The sequence below is a fragment of the Halictus rubicundus genome, chromosome 12 (genome assembly GCF_050948215.1).
Source record: "Halictus rubicundus isolate RS-2024b chromosome 12, iyHalRubi1_principal, whole genome shotgun sequence".
NCBI lineage: Eukaryota > Metazoa > Arthropoda > Insecta > Hymenoptera > Halictidae > Halictus > Halictus rubicundus.
Window position 1 is genome coordinate 1,729,586 of NC_135160.1, and position 20,746 is coordinate 1,750,331.

General features: G+C 40.5%; 1 protein-coding gene across 1 annotated transcript; it reads right to left on the bottom strand.

The window, feature by feature from the left end:
* Positions 1–1,983: 1,983 nt before the first annotated feature.
* Positions 1,984–19,632, bottom strand: LOC143359791 (peritrophin-1). The gene is made up of 3 exons (XM_076798039.1): positions 19,402–19,632; positions 4,516–4,926; positions 1,984–2,294 (listed from the first exon to the last, which is right to left on the bottom strand). The coding sequence occupies exons 1-3, from the start codon at positions 19,448–19,450 to the stop codon at positions 1,984–1,986; spliced, it is 771 nt and encodes a 256-aa protein (XP_076654154.1). The 5' UTR covers positions 19,451–19,632.
* Between the last annotated feature and the right edge of the window lie 1,114 nt (positions 19,633–20,746).

Genomic DNA, 20,746 nt, shown 5'->3' on the forward strand with positions numbered 1-20,746 from the left:
ACAAAAGGAGAAACGAAACGGACCAAAATAATATTCCTCCCGACCAGTCGACTACGAAAATGCTGTAACGAAGCGGCATGCAAGACGCGTTAAAGAAGAGTACAGTGAGTTCTCGATATATGTCAACAACACGGGTCTTGCCAGCGTCGTGTATCGTCCAGGAGACATACCCGAGCCGTGTTATGTTTACGCTCCTCGGAGTCCGAGGTCCCTCACGGGGACCTCGCGGTAGTGGGGATAATTCCGCGGCGTTTATCATCCAGGTTTTGGCGACATATATAGAGAATTCACTGTACTCGGTTCAACGCGTTTCGCTCTGATTGCAAACCCTGTCACTCGATCACGATCATTCGATACTCTAAAGTCTTGATCTTCAATCAGTGATTGACAATCGCTTGAGGAATATTACTCGGAGCTCTAGATCAGGGTGATTAATCCCTTGCACTGCAATTTATTCATAGAAAATACTGTTTTCGCACCAAATTAAATTTTTCTTCGTTCTGTAGAGAAACTTAGAGACTTTCAGATTGTTCCCTCAAGCAATTGGTTATTCAATATACTTCCTCAATAATTTTCAAAGATTGTAACTCTACGCTATGAAATCATATTAACCCTTCATACTGAAATATGTACTTTCTTCGCACCAAATTTAATTTTTCTTGATTCCGTAGAGCAACTTGGAGACTTTCAGATTGTTCCCTCAAGCAATTGGATTTTTAATATACTTCCTCAATAATTTTCAAAGATTGTAACCCTACGCTATGAAACCATATTAATCCTTCGTACTGCAAATTGTACTGTCTTCGCACCAAATTTAATTTTTTTTGGTTCTGTACAGCAACTTAGAAACTTTCAGATTGTTCCTTTCAACAATTGGTTATTCAATATACTTCCTCAATAATTTTTAAAGATTGTAACTCTACGCTATGAAATCATATTAATCCTTCGCACTGCAATATGTACTGTCTTCGCACCAAATTTAATTTTTCTTGATTCCGTAGAGCAACTTAGAAACTTTCAGATTGTTCCTTTCAACAATTGGTTATTCAATATACTTCCTCAATAATTTTCAAAGATTGTAACTCTACGCTATGAAATCATATTAATCCTTCATACTGAAATATGTACTTTCTTCGCACCAAATTTAATTTTTCTTGATTCCGTAGAGCAACTTAGAAACTTTCAGATTGTTCCTTTCAACAATTGGTTATTCAATATACTTCCGCAATAATTTTCAAAGATTGTAACTCTACGCTATGAAATCATATTAATCCTTCGCACTGCAATATGTACTGTCTTCGCACCAAATTTAATTTTTCTTGGTTCTGTACAGCAACTTAGAAACTTTCAGATTGTTCCCTCAAGCAATTGGTTATTCAATATGCTTCCTCAATAATTTTCAAAGACTGTAGCTCTACACTAGGATACAAATCATGTTAATTTGGAACAGCAGTGATCAATTCAGGGACATATAGATTTTTTCTTCAAGCATTAAACGGCTCCTCGATAATCGAATGGACACTTCGGATAATCGTCTACGTTGCATGTGCAATACATATAAATGGAATAATAATAATACATGCAACGTAGACCATTATTCGAGGTATCCATTAAATTCCCAACGATTGCAGCTCGTCACAGACTACAATGAATTCTCGATATATGTCAGCAACACCGTGTTATGTTTACACTCCTCGGCGTCCGAGGTAGTGGGGATAATTCCGCGACATTTACCATCCAGGTCTTGGCGACATATATAGAGAAATCACTGTACTTCTCAAAGAAACGATGACCAGCTACATTCGTTCCAGTGAAAGGGGCTAACGTCAGGCTGCGAAACGCGTCGACAGTCCTCTCGCGAGATCGGCGAGACGCTACCAACATTTTTGGCAGCGAGCTGGTCCTGTTCTCGGTTTCTGTACCCGTGAATCGAATCGATTTCGATCACGTTGCTTCCGAACCATTGCTAGCTACTCGGAGGATCTAGTTTCTAGGACGGGGTCGAAGAGGAATCGGCAGTGCGCCGGCTGGTAGCGGAGGTACACCGGGCGGCAGGTTCTCTTCTTCAGGTTCTTGCTCGTTTCGGCCTTCCGGAAGGTCGCCATCGAGGTTCGGCGGTGTCGTGGGCACGTCGCAGTCTTCCGTGGGCGGGACCACGCACCTCAACGACCTTCGGTCGAAGACCAGCATCGCTGGGCACCTCTGGAGCCGCGGGTAACCACCTTGACATTGCCAGTAACGGTTGCAGGACTTGCCCAGCGGGACGTTTCCGTTCGCGTCGTCGTTGCACAGAGCTGTCGAGAAAGATTCGATTACGTGTAACCGGATATCTTGATGTAACCGACACAGTGGAGCCTTGGCTCGGGTTCCGGTTCGATCCGGTGACCTTGAACCCGAACCAGTCGGCCCTCGAGTTCGCCCAAAAGCGAAGCTATGCACACACCGAAGCAATATCGAGCACCATTTGTCGCCTTCTTCTTCTTCTTCTTGTTCTGAAGACTGTGAGACTGTTTAATATTTCATTCGTAATCCAACAATTTCGATTGCATCCTAACAAGCTGGATGGACTGTATGCTGGAGAGACGACAATGTTGCTCGATGTTGCTTGAGTGTGGACATAGCTTAACATGTACAGTGAATAGTAGATCCTCAGGGGTTTATGGTTCAATTTACGAAACGATTCTAAACTTGGAGAGAAGTGTCTAAGTTCGAACGAAGAAGCCATTCTTCTGGGTCAGTGAAGCGAAATGGGAACTGGGAGGAACGAAACCCAGAAGATTACTCGCCATTTTGAAGCTTGTCCGAGGCCTCACTTCTTGAATTTAATTAACACTGCCCGTACCGAAACACGAGATGCGGCTGGTGTGTACGTTTTTTTTTTTTTGTAAAAATTAAGCATTCAATTGGCAGTGTTGTTTTTTTTTTAAAGGAATATTCATATTCTTGTTCATTTTAAGAACACACGCAAAAAGCAGTCTTCAGGGACACATGCGGGATTAAATGCATCAAGGCTAATGTGACTCTGATACCTGAAACCTGATATGATTTATTCAATGATCCGAGAGGCGTTTATAAATAATTTATCGATTCCTGCGTCAAATGAATATTCATCGAGCGTCGAGAAAAGTTCAGCATCGAGGGAATACAAATCGACGATGAACTATAAATACTTTCTAGATAGCTATTCCCAGAGTCAAATCAAATGTTACCGCATCTCACATAGAATCAAACCAACCAACTTTGAACTTTTAAAAAGCAATAATATTTTTAAGTACAATAACAAACAGTCCGATAACGAACCAGAGGATAAACACTCCTAGCAACGTTTACAACTAAATTAAATTTTTTAAAAACCAGGCAGTGCTTCAACAAAAACGATTTTTCAATCTTCAGTACACCAATTGTTAAAGCTGTACTTATTGAAATAAAAATTATTTTCTTGTTATAAAATGTGCAATTTCAGGTAGCAAAAAGGCTAAGAAAAATTAGAAAATTCAACGTGAAGATCCGCAGACCGACAACCATAGTTTTGAACGGCTATGAAGACGTTTAGTGTCGCAGAGCGAAGATTGCATGAGCCACAGTGATCAATGGCAAGTCAAGGAGTCAGACATCCTCTCGATCACCATTGGTAATGCGTGGGGCGCGACGAGTGCTCACTTCGAATGCTAATTAGGCGGCTCGCCTCTTTTTCCTCTCAGGGAGCAATGACTTCGAGGTTTCTCGGCACTGGCAGCGAAAAAGAAGAGAAAAAAAAAATAGCCGAAGAGAAGCCGCGTGTACACGCGTTCACGTTCCTTCCCGTGCGTGGCCGCTTTCGAAAGTGAGAATGATCGCGGACATAGCTCCGGGGCAAATGCGTTTTGCGTAAGAGTCCTCCGGAGAACAGCTGTTTACAGAAAATTAATCGCTAAGCGGAAATTTCGAGGCTTTCACTCCACCGTGAATTCGACTAAAAGCTGCTCGATGGTTCCAACGAAATTCTAATTTTTTTTTAAGCAAAGCAATGAAGAAAAATTACTTAAAAACTACCAAAGAGGATTACAGTAAAGTCTTGATTTAAGCCCAATCCTCGGGTCCGAGCTGTGACATAGATCGTGTAGAGCTACTATTTTCTTGTGATCGCGTCGACCGCTCCGAACGTAGAAAAGAAATATCGTGTTTTGTGTCATTTTAATCAGAAAAATGCCACGAATATGTTGGCGAAAGTCCTACAAAAAATAAAGAAGTTTTGTAATTGAGTTAGAGGCAGCTCGAGTTTCTCGGTCCCTCGCGGGGTACTTCCCCCCCCCCCCCCAGTGGAGGGGATAGGCGAACAGGCTAACTAAGATCGCGTAGCTTCGTTCGACTTAGGTCGAGGCTTTACTGTAGTCGTCAGTTTCGTTCATTAAGCAAGCGTTCCCCGAATGGGCAAGAAAGAATCTCTGCTCAAAATTCTGCAGTGGATCATCAAAAAGATTAAAACTGAATTTTCTTTTGAACAAATTCCATTGTGGAATAATTGAATTTACTCACGATGCTTCTGGCAGCCCTCGACATTCTCGGGCCAGTCGCAGGACCTGGCTCTCTCGTTGTACAAGAGGCCGCCGATGCAAAGTTGCTCGGTGGCGGTGCCATTCCAGCATGTCCAATACCTCGTGCAGGACGTCTCGTGTCCGAAAATGCCATAAAGCCAGTCGCAATGGTCGGCAGGGATCGGAGGGTTAGCCTGCCGTTTGCCGTCGCAGTAATTCGCCCTCCAAGGATAATCGCAGCCCTCGGTCACGCCTCTATGTTTCCCGGCGAACACCAGACCGTTCGGACAGTCGAACAGCTCTGGACGACCGTTCACGCATTCCCAGTAACGATCGCAATATTCTATGTCACCCACCACGCGCGATTTTGTCTGGCATGGGTCCTCCTGCTGCTGCTTCTGAGCCTGCGAACCTGAAACAACGATGGCCATTTTAATTCTGGTCTGGGACATTTTTATTGCACTCACCAATTTTTTTCACTCCACTAGTCAATCTTTAATTATTTTATCTGTTACACGGCGTGATTTTTCTCAAATACAACAAATTTTAGGATACGTCAATTTTTCATAGTTATGAGAAAATTTTTAAACAGTCTCCAATAATGTTGTTTTACATGTCGTGTCGAATTTAAGTATTTATTTAAGTATCCAACTTTACTAAATGTTTCACAATCTCCCATACTGTCATTTTTGGTAGCACCAGCTTGTTTAAATTCAACTAATTTTCGAAAAATGACATTAGAACAATAATTGTGACATACATATAGATTTTAATTCTACAATGTTGTTTTATAACAGCATCACTTTACTTAAATTCAATTTTAGGGAGATTCTTGACATTAGAACAATAATTTTAATTCTAGTCTGGGACATTTTTATTGTAGTCACCAATTTTTTTCAATTACCTCTATTAGTCAATCTTTAATTATTTTATTTGTTACACGGCGTGATTTTTCTCAAATACAACAAATTTTAGGATACGTCAATTTTTCATAGTTATGAGAAAATTTTTAAACAGTCAATAATGTTGTTTTATATCAGTATAATTTTATTTAAGTGTCCAATTTAAGTATTTATTTAATATTTAAGTATTTATTTAAGTATCCAACTTCACTAAATGTTTCACAATCTTCCATAATGTCATTTTTGGTAGCACCAGCTTGTTTAAATTCAACTAATTTTCGAAAAATGACATTAGAACAATAATTGTGACATACATATAGATTTTACTTCAACAATGTTGTTTTATAACAACATCATTTTACTTAAATTCAATTTTAGGGAGATTCTTGACATTAGAACAATAATTGTAATATACATATCAGCACTCCATACTGGAAAGATGCTGCTGTAAAAATGTGACTATAAAAATATCGTTATAAAAACGTCACTGTAAAAATGTCTTTATAAAAGTGTCTCGGAAAAAATGTCACTACAAGAATGTAAACGTCACGGGTCCCATAAAATTGAACAGGAGGTCCATCGAAGTAAAGCGAAACTGTAAGCACCGTCGATTCTGGCAAAGAATCTATTGGGCCTCGTTTAAAATTTAAAAAAAACGCTCGTAAAAGTGATTTACAGTCAGAAATTCTTTCCTCGAAGTCCGAGCGACAAGCTCCCGAGCAGCTAACGAACGCCAATTACGAAATCTTTGGCCGTAGATCAAACATTCGTTGCCAGCTAGAACACGATTGAGTTAAAAGGTTCTTTTTCTTTCTCTCTCTCTCTCTCTCTCTCTCTCTCTCTCTCTCTCTCTCTCTGTCTCGAATAACGCAAACAGGAAATTAAACGTAATTTCATTATGAAAGGCAACTGTGCAATTAAATATCAAGTTGCACAGTTCTTTCCGTCCGACACCGCAGGAACGTTATTCCCGACGACCATGAGCGACGCGACGGTAGCACGATTTCTTGCTGAATCCGATCGAGCGATCGGTGAGTCATCGTTCATTGGCACATCGATCACGGATAGCGCGTTCGTAGTCGCGGTTTTCTTCGGTAATTTGTGCTCCTTCCGAGAAAGTGAAAATGAGATCGACGATCTTTAGATACTAATTTTTATTGATTTAGGAACATTGGAACTAAGTGTGCTGCATATTTTGTTAGTTTGTCGACGCTTTGACTGCGAGTTTGCAACCTCAAATTTATAATTTATACGTATCATTTATACATAACATAATTTATTTAACACTAGCTTTACTAGGTTCCTAATTACCATATGTTATTGAAAAAATGGCTAAAAATTTGTACAAACCAATTCTTGTTACTTTTATAAAGTTATGTAAAATAGTCTCAATGTATAAATTGAAAGGTTTTGTCTTTTTTTCTGTCCTGCAATTTGTAAATTTTACTAAAATTTGGTACGATGAACATGTTAGATTAATTAATTCGAATTAATCGCACCGTGTGCAATTTTCCAGGGTCCGACATAGCACCAGTATAATCTCCAACGGGAATGGCGGTTTCCGGTAAGAATTACGCGAACCAGGTCTCAATAAAGCGCACAATAGTCTATAAATTGCAATGATTCAGGTTAAGGCTCGGGTGTCGTTTCAACAATGAAGTAACTCTAATTACCCTCCCGGCTGGCTATTATAGAAGGTGTTAAGGAGAATCGCTTCGGTATCTTCTTTATTGTGTTACCGAGCCTGTTCGGGCGGCGATACATGTTCCTTTTTCAATTGTCTGCGCTGCGCCATGATTATGCGTCGCACCGTATCGCGTCATCGAGACGCGTTTTAATCGAAGACAAGCCGCGCTAATGCACTCCGCCGCGAACGCAGAATGCAATTCCCCGTGCGATACTTTCTCAGACGCGAGCCGCGATTCGAAAGGCGTTAATGTTCCTTATAACCATCGTCGTGGAGCCGTGAGAAAACAATGATACAATCGGCGAAACAAGAATGACCGGACGTGTTATGAAAGTTTTATTGTGAGCCGGTGGGCATGATGATTCGAACCTGGTTCCTGCGTTTATGCGTTCAATTCGGCGTTCGTCGCGATTTTTCGTATCACGGTACAGTTTGAATTAGAATTTTTCTCCTCTAATCAGTGGCGACTGGTAGCTGAAATTAGGGTGCTGCTCCAGAAAAATTTCAACTTTTTATGTGCGCACGCGCACGACAGTCGAACAGCACGCCGCTGGAACTGTGAAGCGCACAGTTCCATACAAAGACTTTTGTACTTTTTAATTATATTAACCTCTTAAGCACTGTGCGCTCGTCCGGAATTCTATCTCCCAGGTACGGCGCGCTCGTCCGCAACGCTGTCTCCCAGGGACGGCGCGCCTGGCCGCGCATGCATAAAAGCCGCTATAGTGGCGTTACCGTTCAAACTGATACTTTCCACGGCAAGCCACTATAGTGGCGTATCGTTCAAACTGATGCTTCCCACGGAAGCCACTATAGTGGCGTACAGCGCTTAAGAGGTTAATGTTGTCGATAATATCAAGTGGAAATAGCCGCCAGTGTTTCTAATTGTTTCGGCGGAAATCGTGAAACCTCAGGATAAAATAAACATTAGTCAAAATAAACTTTCCCATGAAATCCGCGGTTCAATTATAGCCAAGAAAAATGAACATTTTCCTGAACATTTCATTGGATTGTACAAGATCTACGGACGAAGATCCTCACTGTAGCGATCGTTGTAACAAATCTCGGGTTGTTTCATTAAATGAATTGCCGCTTCGTGCGAGGCAACCGACGCGTCAGAAAGGTTGACGTCATTGTGGCAGAAAGACTGTAGTCCAGAAGAGCTAAACACAGAGTAGCAGGATATTAATTTCTATGGTGGCGGGTTCTCTCGTGTCTGTATATGGCGCGACGCGGCGCAATGTTTTAACCACAGGGGGTTACACGTAATATCTTTGGGGGGAGGGGGAAGAGGGTTCCTAATGGGTGTAATTCGGTCTCTATTCGGAGTGGCCAGGTAGAAAAGTAAATAGTAAAGTAAGGTGGGAAGCCAGCTAGAAGCCCGCTCCCAAGAGAGCACGCTTCGCTCCCAAGTGAAAGTGTCTAGCCTTGACTTGCAACCTTCAAGGCACCTCTTTCCTCCGTACTACCATGCTCCATAAAGTCCAAGATTCGATTCACAACGTTTTATCCGACGTTGTTCCCATCTTTCTTCGTGGAGGCATCGATTGCGACCTGCCATCAGCGATACGAGTTGAAGAAAGCACGCTCAAGTACGCTCAAGTACGCTCAAGTAATAATAATGTAATAATAAAGTCTACAGATGAACATTGTAAAGAAACACGCCCATACTCGACAAGATTGATGGCATTTTTATTTTATTTTAATCCGAAAAGATTTTACCAATCAAGATTAATGGCATTTTTATTTTATTTTAATCCGGAAAGATTTTACCAATCAAGATTAATGGCATTTTTATTTTATTTTAATCTGAAGATTAATGGTATTTTTGTCTTATTTCGACCTGAAGAAATTTTTAAACGAAAATTAAACAAAAGGTTTTTATTTTATTCTGTACTGTGTGAAACACTCTGTGAACACATGAATTTGTTTTTTATAATTTTCATATGCGGTAAACAGAAAAGTTTCTACTAATTTTAAAATGAAGAATTGCGGAACTACTTTAATTATACCAGTGTGCTGTTTTTATGTAAGAGATGAAAGTTGCTGCTATATTTTATAAATGACAATAAAAATACGTGTGTAATTGTCAAAAATTGGGGAAGACTTATCTGTGCAACCGACTGGTTTTTAATATAATTCTTGTAATATGCTTAATTATAAAGGATATTTATGAGGAATATTTGTTTTCCTGGAAGCTGGTCTTTAGAGTTTTGCGTCATCGTTTTATTAAGAATGGCATTTCTTCCTCCCTCCTTAGGAATGCGAAAGGTGCGATGGGCTAGTCGCTATCTACGTTCGAGCCTTAAAAATAGAAGAGAAAAAAATTGAGAGAGAGAGAGGGAGAAAGAAAGAGAGAGTTGAAAGTCCAGATATAGTCGAGTGATTTTCCCAAATGAGTCTCGAAGTGTAACTTTTTAATGAACCGTGCGGATTTCTTTCCTTTTTACTTTAAAACATGTTTTTCGGAGACCGTTGAATGTCAAGGATGCCTGGGCTTAAATTATGCAGAACAGGATAATCTTATCTGGGGGATCGTCAGGGTACAAGACGAGGTGGTCGAGCTCTTAGGGTTATTTTTAAAAATCGAATTACTCGAAGAAATCGATATACTCCTCGCGATTGTTGAAAAATTATCTTCTGGAAGGACTTGTTCATTATCTTCTTTGGGAACGATGTGAAGTCTCATCGAAGATGACTTTCTGAATTGTGTGTTCGAGCCACCGTCAGTGTGCACAATTTTATTCCGATATAAGACGGCGCTTTTTATCTCGAAATAAGAAAATCGCTATCGTCTCTTCTTCTTCTTCATACGGAATAGGACGAAAGCTGGTCCCGAGCCATCGTCTTATATCGAGAGAAAACTGTAGCGAGATATCGGCTTGGGTCAGAAATGACTCGGGCACAGGCGTAGAACTCGGAGTCCGAGGGTTAATGAAACGATCATGCGAATCGAGCAATGTCCCGGCGGTAACAGCATTCTATCTAGACCGTTCTGCACTCCTGAAAGGCGATCCATTTCGAAAGGCTCCGGATAGTTGCAGGCGTGCTACCGTTGCTTTTCTTCAGGTATGCAATCCCCGTTTGCTCGTCGAAAAATCTAGGAACGCCACGCTAACGCAATAAATGCCGACCGACACACTCGCTCGACTGGATCCGATAGATAAGGGAAGGAAAGCGAGACGCCGAGCGCCGCGCCGGAATGAACAATATTATCTAGCATCGAACGCTTTTCTTTTCTATTTATTGGTATCTGTTATTGATATCTCTGTGCGCCGACGCGTGAAGGTTAATGGTCGACGCCTCCACTAAATATTCCAATCATAATTTCTTTGCCGATCTCCGTGCGTTCAGACGCTCCGAAAATCCTCCAAGAATCGCAAAATGCAAATTTTTATAAAGCACAATAAGTATCGATTCATCGCACTCCTCATCGCCCAGTATCGCTCGAAAATTCCACTGCTTTCTCCTTCTTAATTCCACGTTTAGTACAACGAAGTTTTAATTGAATCAATGTTTAATTACCACTCGGATTCAATGAATTTTTACGTTTCAGTACGTTTCGGCTTTCCAATGCACGTATTTACAGTTTCGATTTTACTCGAATTTTTAACTTCAGTTCCAATACAATGAACTTTCAGTTTCGATCTAATGCATTTTTCATTTTATTTTCGGTTCAATGAATTTTGTAATTTTACTTCCAGTCCGGAGGATTTTTAACCAAACGTTAAATGTTTGCAGCTGAAAAAGTCTATTTATTGTTCAATTTATGACACAGTTTCTCCAAATGCTATTAAAGAATGTTTCGTCTTCAAATTCTTTATAAATTGAACTTTTTTGTGACCTCCCAAGAAAATCAATTCCAAAAAATTAAAATTGCCTCTTTCTGCAGTTTAAAACATTCGATCTTTAATTGTATTGTGACCTCTCAAGAAGATCATTAAAAAAAAATAAAAATTGGCTCTTTCTGCAGTTTAAAAAATTCGAACTTTAATCGTACTACGTCCTTCCAAGAAAATCATTTCCAAAAAATTAAAATTGCCTCCTTCCGCAGTTAAAAAAATGTTGATCTTTAATTGTACTGTGTCCTCCCAAGAAGATCATTTCCAAAAAATTAAAATTGCCTCTTTCCGCGGTTTAAAAAATTTGACCTTTAATTGTACTGTGTCATCCCAAGCAGATCATTAAAAAAAAATTAAAATTGGCTCTTTCCGCAGTTTAAAAAATTCGAACTTTAATCGTACTACGTCCGGCCAAGAAGATCATTTCCAAAAAATTAAAATTGCCTCTTTCCGAAGTTAAAAAAATTTGATCTTGTATTGTACTGTGACCTCTCAAGAAAATCATTTTCAAAAAATTAAAATTGCCTCCTTCCGCAGTTAAAAAAATTAACGTCTCGTCAACCGAAACAAATCAATTGATCTGTGCAAATAAAAATTCTGATCGATGCGAACGTGTCGTTACAGTTGATGGAAGTGTCATAAGTTAGTTCGACAGCTCGGCCGTCGCCAAACGCGTCGAAATCGTTAAGACATCGTCGCCTGCCAACTTTGTAGGTGGACACATCCCCCGGTTAGGCAGCTCTGTTATGTAACAGAGACTCTTATTAGCAGTGTCGTGGCATCGGGTTACTTTCCCTTCCTTTACGACTCCTTGTAAAGAGCCTAAGTGCTCGCAGTAGGTCAACAGTTACTTCTAACAATAAGATTCGAACGCGAGAGCGTTTCCACGTTAAATCCTTCTCGGATTGTTTACGTTCCCCGAGATAACGCCCCCGCATGCTGCGCTCTGAGAATTATTATTAATTACGTTACCCGCCTTTCGATTCGCTCCCTCTCGTCCATTCGCACGCGGCCCGCGAGAAAATTCTATTCCGATATAAGACGACGCATTTCATCATCCGAAATACGCCGCAAGTCGGTCCCGGGCCATCGCCTTGTCTCGAATGAAAACTGTAGCGAAATGTGTGGGTCAGAAATGACTCCGGCGTAGGTCTAGAACTCGCAGGAGAGCAAAACGGAACTCTCGAAGAAAGCTTGAACGTTTTACAACCGAGACGCTGAAGAAGAATCATTTGAGTGACTCGGTGTCCTCGCGATTCTCCGTTTCCTCGAGGCCCCAATTATTTCGAGCAGCGATTCCTTTCCCTCTTCGCTCCAGTTTCTCCTTTAGTGTTATTAAAAATTCTCCAATAAAAAGCGTGTCACCCGGCAACCGTTCGGTTAGTTAGTTAAAGAACGAAAGTAGAAAACTTTCTCGCGCCGCGCCGGTTCGTTTTCACGTCTGCTGCGTTACGATTACGTGGATTCTTTGCCGGTCGGAGGGAACGCGATCTTTCTCGCGAGCTATACGTGTGGTTCTCAACGAGTGGAAAGTTCGACGGTGCAGAACTGCACCGAGAGAACGATAAACTATTCGACAAAGTGTCGTCCCATAATCATGCTCAAACACCGCTGAATTAGGGCACGTTCACGTTGCGGACGAGAATGTTTCAAAAATTTCCTCAGACAATTATGCATCCAGGAAAACCGTACTTCGAGGAGTCGTTGCAAAGAAGAATCTTCAATCTTCCAATCCGAGGAAGATTTATTCAAAAAAAAAAAATTTTCAGAATTTCCTGGAGACGTTTGCATTTGGGTCTTTGATTTCCAAAAATTTCAATTTCCCATCTGCTGCATCGCGTAAAAATATCTTAGCGGAAAATTAATAATCGTGAAAGTAGACTGTTCAGGCTTTAGAGTCCAGATTTATTGTTCTGCGATTGTTTTTCACGAAACGGCAACGGGTTAAATATCGACAATTTCTCGAGAGTGAGAAATTTTATGTTTTAACGGTTTTTGGATTTTCATTGTAAATTGCGAATGTTGGTGGCTGCGATAATTTTTGGCAACAGTTTCGTGCAGAAAATGGTGGGAAGAAAAGGAAGTTAGGCGTATCTGGTAAACGGCGTGGCACGTTTATTACATGAGCCGACTTTTGACGCGGAACGTTGCACTTTACGGAAGGAACGCGACAAAGGTGGGGCCCACTATCCAAGCGACTGTCGAACGACTATCGGCCGACTCGCAGCTCTCTACCGGTCCCGGGAAGGACACCGATATTCGCCTATTCCCACGTTCAGGAAGGAACGTGCACTATGCCGCGGCGTGTTCTACTTGTCGACTTCTGTACACTTTTCCAACTCGCATTTTGTCGCGCTGCCGGTTCCGCGGCCATTTTCCGGAAAAGGAACCCGTGCCATTTTTCTATCGCCCAGCCAGAAACGAATTTTAATCTGTTCCTGTCGAATGAGAAAATCGGTAAGCCTGGAGGTATATAGAAACAGCATTACAGACTGCGACTGTCTACTAAGAATTGTTGTAAAGTGGTTCTTATAAAACGCTCAATGTTTGGATGCTTTAATGTCCTTTGCTAAAATGATATTTGACGTTTTTCCTATTTTGTTCTAACAGACGAGGTTGGTATTGCATAATGAGTAAATTGTGGATTATATGCATTTATGACAAAAACTGCAGGTCTTTATATAAATAAAAATTGCCAGCATCGATTGCAGGAAACAGAAAACAGATTGAATATTATTTCTTCCTTTCCCCGCCACGTTTGACTTTATAGGGGGTCCCAAAAATGTACTTTCTTGAAGGAGGTGGTTCCTAAGGTAATTTGAAGTAACTTTTTCCTTTGCGAAAATGTTCTACGCGGCTTCGTTAAGAAGTTATTCGTGAAAAACACGGACCAATCAGGGCGCGGCAGCAGGGGACCGATTCCGCCTCGGTCCCGCTGAACGTGGCGTTGGCATTGGCCGAGCCGGAATCGGTCCCCTGCTGCCGCATCCTGATTGGCTCGTGTTTTTCGTTAATAACTCCTTAACGAAGCCGCGGAGAACATTTTCGCAAAGGAAAAAGTTACTTCAAATAACCTCAGGAGTCGCCCGTTTCAAGTACAACATTTTGGGACACCCTGTGCCCGTTCATACTGGAGCTACGATAAACGAAATATGTTCCATTGTTTCATAATGGGAGTGTTTCAAAATTCGCTTAAACGATTTGTAGTTTTATTACAGTCAAGAACGCCGTTGCAGATTTTTCGAAAAATTTATTAAGCTCCTCAATCCCAGACACGGATCTATTTAGCAAGTATGCAGTTAACGATATTACATGTTACTAATATTGCTAGGTAATGTGTGAACAAAATTGCTTCAAGCAAATTTTTAGCATTTTGGAGGCTTGTAATGAATCGCCTTGGGGATCCACGGATCGACCCTGGCGATCGAACGATTCTCGGAACACGTGGTCCAGCTGGTAAAATATTCATCAGCATAACTTTTACTCTCGCGCGTTCTCGGAAGCTCCGGATCGTTACGCGATTTAAGACGTCACGTATCTCGAAAGAGACTCGCTCCTCCTGCATCTATCCTGTTTCGATCCTCGTTCCACGTTTTACGTAAGCGATACTACTTTCTACCGCGGCGCACAGTTTTATTATAGAGATTATTTTTTCGCGCCGACAACGGATAACCGGTGTCCCACGTAATACCGTAATTGTTTATTTAGTCGGGGCCCGTTTCCGTAAACGCTTTCCCGCGAGGACCGGAAGTACTCCAGAATTCGCTGCGATAGCGAAGGATCCGGGGTACCGTTGCCTCGATAACGAACCATGCAGCAACCATGACGATCCGAAAGGACTGACATAATACGCAGGAAAAGCTGCTGCCTACGATCACAGACCGGAAGTGGAGGAAACGCGACGGTGAAAATGTTTTTCCTTTGACCACCAACGCGTGGAAATTCATTTTGTAATATTTTGCAGTGTTTCATTTATTGTGTTTCGTTAAAATTCCCATTAGTTAACTATGGATTTTATGCACTTTTAACAAAAAAGACTGGACGAAGTTTTAAAAATGTCGAAGTATTAATATAGAAGTATATTCTGTATGGTTATTCTGTAGGTTGTAAAAAATTACACAAAATGTATAGAACACTATGCGATGATTGTAATCGAGTCTCTACATTCTCATGTTCTAAAAGTATGAATGGAAATTTTCATTATCTGTGAGATCATCAGACATTCAGGATTTGTTTCAAATAAAGAAATTAAACTAGTCAGATTGAAGTCGAGTAATGAATGGGGTTAATGTAGAATAAAAACTTGTGCATTAGTATATATTGCAATAGTCAATCTTTTAATCTCTTTGAAATTCTCACGTTCTAAACCCATTCATATCATCATAAAATCTTAGAAACAATCCGCCGAGGAAAAAATTTTTCTTGTGTTTTATTTATTATTTATCTCCACGCTTTGTACTATTCGCGGTACAGTGAACAACAAAGTATAGTTTCTTTCCCATGACCTGAATTGGCATTTGTAATAGTTACTAATTATGCATAATCTACGATCGTTCATCTAATAAGAAGATTGCGGATCTAAAATAAAGATTGTCCAAGTTAATTACATGCAGAAGTTAAATGGAAATGACTGAAAAGAGAAAGATGAAATGACTTCCTCCTTTAACAATTTTAGGAAGTTGAAAATAATATGACGTCATTCAATTTTACGGTTTTACGATTGTATGTTTGATCAGACCATTTTTATTATAAATTCCTCAGTCTACCAATGAATATTAGCTGCGCTTTTGATCGAATTTTCACGAATCCAGGGGAAAAATTTTGTCTCGGAGTCAAGGAACCGAAAGATGGATTTACTTCGCGAACCACGGGGAGAGAGAGAGAGAGAGAGAGAGAGATATGTCTGCTGAGCTACTTTCATATTTTCACTCCCGAGACGCGGGAGAAAGTTCTCGAGATGTGTGAAACCCGGTGAATGGCCGTCATTGTCTTACGAAGAGACGTGTGTAATAATCGCAGGGGTGGGGGTGTTCTTCGAAGTTACGGACACGCTGCTCAAACGTTAATGAAGATTGTGTAATGAGGAAAAAAAGCCGAGGAGTCTTGTACTTCGTAGGTAACCAGTCTAAACCGGCAGGGTAGATCGCGATCGATAAATCGACAGCCTCTAATACATTCTGTCCGCATTAATTTCCTTTGCAAATTCTTTACAGCGAGCATTAATTAATTACAGCCTCATATGATTCGAGACTTCTTTACAGCAAACATAGTCGGACGCAGATTGTATACACTTATGGCAAAAATAGGCGAGGGTAATTGAAATTACGTTTGAAAACGAAAGATCAAAAGAATTTAAGAATATCAATAGATTTTTTTATGTAAAATCACCGAAGAGAGAAACAAATTTCTATTCGATTCCTACGTCTCGCAATTAATGCAATTTTTATTTCGCATTAAGCTATGCAGTCTAAGCCATAATGCCACGGGATCACTAATTTGAGATCACATTTTGAGCGTTGAATTGATCTTCGAATCAGAATTTAATTTATAAACTTAATTAACGTGATTTTTGGAACATGATAAGAAAGACAAGTATCGCAGCATTTTCTGCTAACGAGAGAACAAGTAATTAACGTTCAACGGAGCACAGACTGTACCTAATTATTCAGACACGATGAAAAGCGTTTCATCTTCGCATTTGTGTATCCTTTTTGCCTCGTAATTCTTAATTGCCGTGTTCAATTACCGTGTAATTAACGGACACGCGTGTTATCGGTATACCGTGCAATTAAGCATTCAAACCGTTCCCGAGAGTGAAAACTGTAACAAGGTAAATCCCGATGAAAATATTATTCATAAATCCTTAGAGCTCTAATCTGGAGCAATAACTCGCGACTTAATCGTCATTAGCGATCCTCGACTTCAAACGATCGTTAGTTAAAGATCCTCGGCGTATATGTAATACTCGATGTACTGTTACTGCCGATATGAACAATTTTATTCCGATATAAGACGAAGCTTTCTATTTCAAAATAAGAAAATCCCCTCTTCTTCTTCCTTTTTCTTCTTCATCCGAAATACGGCGAAAGCCGGTCCCGAGCCATCGTCTTATATCGGAGGAAAACTGTAGTGGGAAATATCGGTGGATCAAACGAAATAAAGTTGGCTATACACCTGAGGAAAATTTCTCTTCGATCATTGATTTGAAGACATTTGAAGAGAAAATTCGCTGCTTATTTTATTGTAAATTTGATGGGGAGTCGCGAGAATTGAAATTCAACTAATATAGCCTTACAATTATAGACTATATAGACTTTATAGACAATTGGGTATAAACCTAAGCAAAAGATAGGAAAAATTTCTTTTCGACCACTCGTCGAATCGGAAGAGGAAATTTGCAATTTATTAAAAATTTGTATCACGGGTGTACGAGAAATGCAATTCGAGCAGATTCAAGCATGGACCACGACTAACGTGTACCCAGTCAAGTTTAGAAAGTGAAATTCATTTCTCTCTGCTGGTGGTCGGGTGAAAACGAACGAGCGTGTATTAATAGAATATTCGGTTCGAATCGATCGCGGAACGATCTCGATCCGATCGCCGTGAATCGCCATCGATTTCGCGGCGTGGAGGGAGGTGGGGGGAGGGGGGACACGTTTCGGCTGTTAATTGAAGCATCGCCGTGGAACACGAGATCATCTGGACGCTACTGGTTATTCGCGAAAGTAAGCCAACGCGCACTTTTCTGATCCAGCCGCCGCCGCCGCCGCCGCGCCGCAAGAAACGCGCGCTCGTCTGATCACAGAAAGTCCGTTTTCGCTTGCATTTGCCCGATCACTGTACCTGATCTACACCACTGCTGACCGATCGGCCATTAGAAAGAAAAAGTCGGCCGATTCTTGGCGCATTCGACTAGTTTGTACAGTAATTAACGTAACAAACGAGCCTACCGAAGATCTTTAGGCGAAACAAAAATTTCTACCTGAATCGCAGCAAGCTGGAGCAAAGTAGAAATTCATTCCATTTCTTAATTGGTTTAATGGGTTGGAAAATTCTTCTATGATTAATTACTGTTTCGTGTTCCCCCTACTTGTTCTTGTTATGTAATTTGCTTCTAATTTGTTCTATACAATAATAGTAAACATTTTAAAATTATAAATATTTTGAATATTTAACATTTTTAATATTTTAACATTATAAATAGTTTAATAGCAAATATTCTAGCAGTTAACAAATGCACCAGACTAAACATTAAGCACACTAAATAAATGTTGACAACCAATAAAATAATGCACGTTTGACTGCCAAATTAATTTTTACGAAGCAAAATTTTTACAAATTTTTGTGATATCTTCCTCTAGACACAATCCTTCACTATTATTTCAATTTCATACTATTTTCTATTTTCAACACCCAGCCCAATTTCAAAGGACTAACAATAGAAGGAATTGTTTAATCATTTCGTGTTCAGTTTGAAAATATTCATCTGCGATTACTTTTTCCTATACAATTTTCCATCTCGGGCCTGAAGAGTCACAAAAGAATCTACGTTCAATTCCCATAAAAATTCTCCCATCATTCAGAAAAGTAAACAAACTATCAGACACATCAACAGTTCATCTACCAACGAGACTAATCCTCAGCCAGCCCCCGAAATTGTGGAATTTACACGGACGACCCCGAAGAGGTTCTCGAACGACTCGACAAAACAGATTCGCGAGTAACGATGCGGTGTAATAGCAAATCTCCTGCGAGGAGACGCCATCGATAACACGGGGACGAAGAGGACGCCGAAGAAGCCGTAGCAGTCACGAGGTGTCCCGGAGCAAAAGAACGAAAAGGACATCTCGAAGAGCAGAAGAGGACGAAGAGCGACACGAAGAACACGCGCGACAGCGGAGCAAGAAAAATGGAAAAAATACACTGAATCAGAAGAGACGAAGAGGAAGAAGAAGAAGAAGAAGAAGAAAGAAGAAGAAAGAAAATAAAAGAGTAACGAAGTGGAGGAGATGAGGAGTGACACGGAGGACGCGTCGAATGAATTAAAAGCGGTGACACGGTGCGTGACGATACGGAGGGAAAAATAGAGAAGGAAGAGGACGAGGTAAGAAAAGGTGGAAGAAGAAGAAAGAAAATGGCGGAAACGGAGAGCGACGTACGACGTAGAAAAAGAAATAGAAAAACGAAGAAAGAAACAAAATGACGCGACGCGGAGAACGAGTGGAACGAAGGCGGAATAAGTTACGGGAGGACGACGTAAAAAGATAGAAAAACGAAGAAGAGGAAGGAGGAGAAGGAAAATAAGAGAACCTCGAAGAAAAATGGACGGATAACGCGCGTGAAAGCGGGAGAAGACGCTCGGTGACGCGTCGTGAAAAATAGGGAACCGAGGGAAGAAGAAAATAGAAGAGACAGCGTGAAGAAAAAAAAAACAGATTAAAGATGCGAAAACTCACCGTGCACAGCAAGGAACACCAGCAGAAGCGATAGAGCCTGCGACAGCATCGTGCGTTGTCTGCGTACTGTTTGGCACGGCCTTCGGGCCAAGACCGATTCGATGGACTCGATTCTACCTCGAATTTCGATAGGAAACTGGTCCGTTTTACCGTCCAGGAACACGAGACGAGTCGAGCGTGAAGAGACTGTTTTATAAGAACCGAAGAAGCTCGGCTGATGAGTTTTCGTGTCGAGACTGGTCACTGGGAGAGGCGTTTGTCTTCGTGTCTTATATGAGCTCCCCACTCTTCCGGCAGGTCCGATCTCTGCCGCATAGGAAGGCCTCCCTGGAGAACACACCTGGTTTTCTTCTATCGGCCAGAGATGGGATCAAGTGTATTGTGAGCGGGTCCCGATGCTGCGCGGATCACTCGCCTCGAGTAACTCGCCCGGTAATTCCAAAATCGGAGCCTCCATTTTGAACTCCTCCTACCCGGCGGAAAACTTGTGAAATATAACAGTCTCAGCCTTGTAGAGGCCAGAAGGAGGTCGAATTCACTTCAACTTCGCACGGTTTTCATTATGAAAGAACAAAAAAAAAATCACTAGGTGCGGGATTCAGTCCAGGGCCAAAATATTCGCAGCCGGAGAGCGTACATAAAATAACATTACATAATACACCGACAAAAAGATAAAGAGGCATCGGGAAAATTGATTTTGATTTTTTTAAATGACGATGCAATTTGTAAAAAATTCTGACTAACAATTAGGAACGATGGTTTCAACAGTATCACATTATTAAATTTTAATTCAATAATTAATTTATTGCACCAAAAAGGTAAAGAGGCATTGGGAAAATTGATTTTGATTTTTTTAAACGACGATGCAATTTGTAAAATATTCTGACTAAAAATTAGGAACGATGGTTTCAACAGTATCACATTATTAAATTTTAATTCAATAATTAATTTATTGCACCAAAAAGGTAAAGAGGCATTGGGAAAATTGATTTTGATTTTTTTAAACGACGATGCAATTTGTAAAATATTCTGACTAAAAATTAGGAACGATGGTTTCAACAGTATCACATTATTAAATTTTAATTCAATAATTAATTTATTGCACGAAAAAGGTAAAGAGGCGTTGAAAAAAGTGATTTTGATTTTTTTAAATGACGATGCAATTTGTAAAAAATTCTGACTAACAATTAGGAACGATGGTTTCAACAGTATCACATTATTAAATTTTAATTCAATAATTAATTTATTGCACGAAAAAAGGTAAAGAGGCATTGAAAAAAGTGATTTTGATTTTTTTAAACGACGATGCAATTTGTTAAAAATTCTGACTAAAAATTAGGAACGT

Excerpts from the sequence above, each read along its gene's own strand:
- LOC143359791 (XM_076798039.1), bottom strand. The coding sequence starts at position 19,450 with ATGCTGTCGCAGGCTCTATCGCTTCTGCTGGTGTTCCTTGCTGTGCAC. Across the intron at positions 4,927-19,401 it reads GGTGTTCCTTGCTGTGCACG|GTTCGCAGGCTCAGAAGCAG; the intron begins GTGAGTTTTCGC and ends TCGTTGTTTCAG. Across the intron at positions 2,295-4,515 it reads CGAGGGCTGCCAGAAGCATC|CTCTGTGCAACGACGACGCG; the intron begins GTGAGTAAATTC and ends CTTTCTCGACAG.